This window comes from Teleopsis dalmanni, chromosome 1 (genome assembly GCF_002237135.1).
Source record: "Teleopsis dalmanni isolate 2A chromosome 1, ASM223713v2, whole genome shotgun sequence".
NCBI classification, from domain to species: Eukaryota; Metazoa; Arthropoda; class Insecta; order Diptera; family Diopsidae; genus Teleopsis; species Teleopsis dalmanni.
The window spans coordinates 182,963,507-182,969,907 of record NC_051846.1 but is presented as its reverse complement, the minus strand read 5'-3'; the positions used below and the strand labels follow the sequence as shown (position 1 = coordinate 182,969,907).

The following is a 6,401-nucleotide window of genomic DNA, read 5'->3' as shown; positions in this document are numbered from 1 at the left end:
ATATTTACATTGATTGTTCTATATAACGAACGAAAAAAAAAATTCTGCTCCATATTACGAACAAAAAATTTTTTGTTTCTTATTCGTTTTTGTTTTATACAAATTATGCTTTTGAATATAATTTTACTATAAAACTAGCATTATTCAGCTTAGAATATGCATGTAATTGTCCGTTTTTTTTTTTTTCTGAGAAAAATGCCTATATATGTATGGCAAAATGCATATATGCAGGCGCCACTGATCTGTTGTTATGCTTAAATATCCTATATTATATTTTCAATTTGATTGTTAGTGTGACATTAGTACATACGAAGTTAATAAATGGAATAATGCTGATAATACCATCGATGTCTCGGACGAGGATGATGGATCTGATGACGAAAATATAGAAGAAAATAATTTAGAAATTATTAAACATAAAGATGCCATAAATCATTTCGAAAAATGCATAAAGTGGGCGATTAACAATAATGAAACTTCAAAATTAGCTGTACTAAGAGAACTACAAGAAAAAGCTGTTCAGAAAAGTCTTGAGTGTAGTAAAAAACAAACAAAAATTAATGATTTTTTCTACTCTACACTATGATTGAATGCGTCCTTTCTTATAAATAATTTTTGTAACAACCGAATAAAAAATACTTTTAAATAAATATATACTCGTACGTGTTTATAAGTTAATTTATGAACTCAAATATATGAAGTCTCCTAAAAATAACCATATTGGTAGGTAAATGTACAACATTCGATATTACGAATTTTTCGATATAACGAACAAGGGGTGCAACATAAAATTCGTTATATTGGACGTCCACTGTAATAAAATTTCGAAAACAAGGTTAAATCGATTAAATTTCGCAGAAATAAAATTTATCTAACAAAAACAAAAATTTACAAAAAAATTTATTGAAATAAGTAAACATTTCGCTTCAGTTTGTTTTCGCACTGAGAGTCGGAATGTATTTGTTGTTGTACTCATACAAATGTATCTGTTAGATTAAATTTTGAACGTTTTCTTTCGTGTGGCAAATGAAATATTCGTTAAAAAATTGAAATAATCCAAAATAAATTTTAGATTGACAGTTGCAATGAGTTTTGCGCTTTTTTCACTTTATCTACTCGTATTTAGTTTTTTTGCTAATTTGTTAATTGCTTTTTAAATGTATTTCATTTTACAAAATTAGTATTTCTAGTATATTCGTATCTTATTTTAAATTTTTTTTTTTTTTGGCATTCGTTTTACTTTGACATTTAGAGAAACATAAATTTAAAAGTGAAAAAGTTGTGTTTTTAATTATCAACCTTAAAAATATTATCAGCTCTTTAAGTAATTAAATTTTGTTTTAATTTTGATTTTTAAATTAAAAATGATTAATTTTAATATTTCATTAAAAATTGCATTTAAAATTATTGAACCGATAATAATTTTCATTTCATTATTTTAACGTATAAAACTACGTAAATGTTTAAAACTACGTCAATATTTTTTATAGCACAAATATATATTAAAATCTCAGTACCTATTCGAAATGATGGAGTTACCAGGTGTTTTTCGAACTGGTCAACTCAACATTGTCTGGATATATACAAATTGTGATAAATACCCAAAACAGCACTTGAATATAATATACATATATGTTTCTTAGACATTTTGCAATTCCCGGGGTTGTAATGTTAGAAAACAATAAAATGTATATACCTATTAAGTCAGTATATATTAAGAGAAATACGTACTTTCTGCAACTTGTCAATAACAGATGGAAAGCACTTAAGTCATGTGAAACCTCCAGGTTAACATGGCTCACCTATAATAAAAATAGCTCCTCGCAACTCATTAAAAGAGATCGCGTGAACACTGCAAGGCTTACAGCAGTTTTTACTGGTCATTGATAATGTGAAATTAATTTGGAACTCACGCAGAGAAACTGCGCATTCCCCATAATCCTCCTCACTGCAAAAGTTGTGAAAACTCACAGGAGAAAGAAATCATAATACATTTTCTCTATGAATGCCCGGCTTTGGCGTCCAGAAGATATAGGTTCTTAGGAAGATACTTCTTTGATAATTTATCAGACGGTTCATCGGTGAAGACGAAAGATCTATTAAATTACCTAAATTCGGCGGGATGGATTTACTTTCTGCTCTTCTATACTAGGGTTCTTGCGAGGAATGTGGTAGCAATATGGCGACAAAGCGTTAATTGAGGTACATGGAAGTTATCTAATTTCATGGGATTTATTTTTTGAATATAATTTCCGGTATATATCCGCCGAGGTTACGAGTTACATGGTGCATTCGATCAGACTAATTTTTGATTAGTTTTTGCATAAAATCGTGTATGCACAACTATGAAAGTAAGTAAATGTCAAGTTTGCCAAATATTAAACTATATATCTGCTGCTGTTGTTATTGGTTTGAGATGTTATGATGTATCTAATATCCGCATACACCAGTAAGAATACTAGTTAATACAATACCAGGACGGTTATCAGCTCCGATTTTTTATAGTATTATTATTATAGTTATTATTATTATATTATTATATTTTATCAATTATTTTAATAGTTTTGTAGTTATCATTATTAATATAATAATAAAGTTATATTTTAGAAAATATAATACAAAATATAAAGTTATATATTGTGTTATATATAAGTATAGATATATTATTAATAGATATATTATTAAACTACCGAATAATATATAATTTTAAATTTATATAAAGATTACTTATTTATAAAATTTATTTTCTGCATATATTATATATTATTCTTTATATGTTTTTAGATTGTTTCCGAAAGTGAAATTTTACGTGCCCAAGAAATTAAAGATGACCTCGACACCCGCCAAACACAACAACTGAGTATTTTACAACGATTCAAAAGTGCTTCCATTGGAAACTTAGTGGACTTGCCAAATGAAGATGATAAGAAGTCCATTGCGGAGCGTATGCGCAATAAATGTGAGTATAAATGATATATACGAAAAGAAATTAAATAATATTTAGATATAAGATATAATACAGCTAGAGGGATGCAAGAGTAAGAAAGAATCGAAAATAGAATTTAAAAAAATAAAGGATAAATAGTGGAACAAGTAAGAAACAAATAGAAGATATGTAGATGAGGGTTTATGAAAAAGAAAAAGAAAAGGAAGTAGGAGATTTAAGATAGAAAAGTGAAAAAGAAAACAATGAATAAAGAATAAGGAAATATTTAATATTAAAACGAAAAGGGAAAGAGAAAAGATAAGCTGATGTATATAAATAAGATATAAAAAGCTAAAAATAAAACCAACTTTATATATCTGATGGAAAATATACCAGTACACCAAAATCATTGAAAATATATCAAGTACTACTGATATGAATACTGATTATATCGTTTGATTGTTTGTGAAGACTGGTTGTTGGAGTTTGACAGCAAAAAACTGACTTGCTCCCTATTTGATATCCCTTAAGTAACAGAAGTTACAGAGAGAGAGACCCCAATTTCTTTTGTTAGATCAGTAATAAGTAACTATGTCTACCTTTCAGTTGTAAGGACCTTGACATCTTAATATTCTTCTGTTTTTCTTCTTCTGTTTTCAGGATAATGTGTCGTTAAAGAATCCGTCATTATTTCTTTGATAATTTATCAGACTGTTCATCGGTGAAGACGAAAGACCTATTAAATTAACTAAACTCGACAGAATGGATTTACTCTCTACTCTTCTATACTAGGGTTCTTGCGAGGAATGTGGTAGCAAAATGACGAAAAATCGTTAATTGAGGTACATGGAAGTTATCTAATTTCATGGGATTTATTTTTTGAATATAATTTCCGGCATATGTCCGCCGAGGTTACGAGTTACATGGTGCATAAGTAACTAATGTCTACCTTTCAGTTGTAAGGACCTTGATATCTTACTATTCTTCTGTTTTTCTTCTTCTGTTTTAAAGATACTGTGTCATTAAAGAGTCCGTCATTATTCTACTGTTTTTTTGTGGAGAGGAGAGCTAAAAACTGACTAGCTCCTTATCTGACATCCCTTAAGTAACAGTAGTTAGTTTGCAGTCTGACATCTGTTCCTCTGTGTGTTTGTAATATAATGTCTGTTTGGTGAGTCAAACATTATTCTACAGTTAAAGAAAATTGGGTAGACATTCGTTTGATAACTCATAAGTATTCGTGGTTACTTTGCAGTTGCAAAGATATTAACACTTCTTTTTCTGTACGTTCGAAAAATAATGTTTTGTCAGTAGTCTCAGTAGTTCTTCGTGAGAAAGAGAGCATAAAATTGGATAGTTTTGTATTAGACGAACTAGACACGACAAGGTCATCGTGATCACTTTTTAGTTTCTTTTTGTGTTGAAGTATGTTTCAGATCCTTATTCTGACTAATATATTAAAGCATTGATATGCGTGTCTATATGTATTGTTGTTCAAGTATGAACTGTAAGCTTATTTTTGTTAGTTTATTAACCAATTTGTCACTTTCAACGTCTATATATCTAGAAATAAAGCATGAATTATTGTTTTTTTTCGTATTTGAATTTATGAATGTGAGATATACTATATTCATATGACAGACAATGACTGTCATTTTTTATAGAACTGCTGTGTAACTGACCACTTTAGGGCTTCTCTGAACTTTCTTAAAAATACCCTATAGTTTTGGTTTTATATAATTTGTTTTTTTTTTTGTTTTGCAATAATAATTAATCATAATAATTAAATAAACCACGTAATTTGCCTTTACTCCAATGAGGTTTACTAATCCCACAGTAAAACGCTTTTGTCTTCAGTTGTTTTTTTTCGCATTTCCTATTTTGAAAGAAGAGAATGTGTATTTCAATCCATATAGAAATGCTTAAATTCATTCATATAATCGTCACAATTAAAAATATTATTCCAATATAAAATAAAAATAAATAAAAGTGTGCTGGAGAGCACGAATAAGCGAGGCTCAAGCGAAACTTCAGAATGATTCGCATAAATTAATCGAAATTTTATATGAGAAATAAACATCAGTGAATCACGATTTCCGATTATGAAATCGGGTTTTGTTATATTATTTCTACCACATAATAAACTCCAATATATATATATGTATCTGTAGGTTTACATATTTGGATTTTTTGATGCATTGAGTTAAGTGTGCAAAACCGCAATGATTAACTAGCTTTCGAGATACAAACTAAGTAGATATTTCGAGCGGTCAGCGACGATTTCTGCCAGAAGAATTGCGAGTGACTTTAAAAAAAAATGGGAGAACTGTTCATATACAAAAATAGCAAGTTTCCTCATTTGATATACTAGTAGAAATAAAATATATTATATGTTAATTAAGTTTGTGTATAAATTTAGTATATTTTTAACAACTTTTAGTTAATTAATATTTTTTTTATTTTTCTTTGCAGTGCAACGCGGCGTGTTTAAATTGTAAGTTAGTCGTTTAAATCATTTGATGAATAAATTTAAATAAATATATATAATTTAAATATTATTATTTTAAATTATTCAATAAAAAATAAAATTCTATTTCTTTTACTTTAGAAACATGCGTTCACCAAAGAGCGAGAAGAAAAGTCGTGGAATTTTTCGGCGCGCAGAAGCTACTAGTCTTTACCTGGAGGATGGTATGAAGCCGAAATATCCAATATTCGGTGCACCTTTAGAACAATTGGAATTGAATTTAACCACATATCCAAATGTACCTCTCTTTGTAGTAGATTGTGTTGAGTTTATAGAACGAAAAGACTGTATACTACAGGATGGTTTATATCGTGCTTCCGGCAATAAAGTTTCTGTCGATGAACTCAAACAAAAACTATCCGAAAGTTATATATATGATCCTAAATTGTTGGTCACAGATGATATACATACACTGACGAGTTTGCTAAAGCAATTCTTTAGAGAATTGGGTGCACCATTAATACCACAAGAGTCTTACGAACGTTTTGGACGTAATTTAAGTGATCCAGCGGGCATACAAAGTTTACGTGACGCACTGGATGATATGCGTGAACCAAATCGTTCCACATTAAAATTTCTCATCAAACATCTAACAAAGTAAGTTAGTTGATATTTAATAAAATTAATTATTAATTAATAATATAATAACACCCATTAGCGTTGCTGCCTGCAGTTCACAGAATCGTATGCCTGCATCAAATCTGGCCATTGTCTGGGGTCCTTGCATATTATCCGCCAATCAAATTGAATTCGACATCGGTCGCATGAATACACTGGCAAAAGTATTGATCGAAAATTATGAACATATTTTCAATGAAAATGAACGTTTAGTTTGTTGAGTTACCGGCGTTAAAAAGGCATATTCCAAATTAGGTGCTAAGTCCTCCAAATATTGCACTTCCTAGCACTTCATCAACTACTCATATAGATCATCACAATTATTAATTT

General features: G+C 29.2%; 1 protein-coding gene across 1 annotated transcript; it reads left to right on the top strand.

Moving 5' to 3' along the window:
- Positions 1–2,246: 2,246 nt before the first annotated feature.
- On the top strand, positions 2,247–6,394 carry LOC119670621 (rho GTPase-activating protein 15-like). Its single transcript, XM_038080953.1, has 5 exons — positions 2,247–2,351; positions 2,785–2,959; positions 5,399–5,420; positions 5,535–6,050; positions 6,112–6,394. The coding sequence occupies exons 1-5, from the start codon at positions 2,346–2,348 to the stop codon at positions 6,290–6,292; spliced, it is 900 nt and encodes a 299-aa protein (XP_037936881.1). The 5' UTR covers positions 2,247–2,345; the 3' UTR covers positions 6,293–6,394.
- The last annotated feature ends 7 nt before the right edge of the window (positions 6,395–6,401 follow it).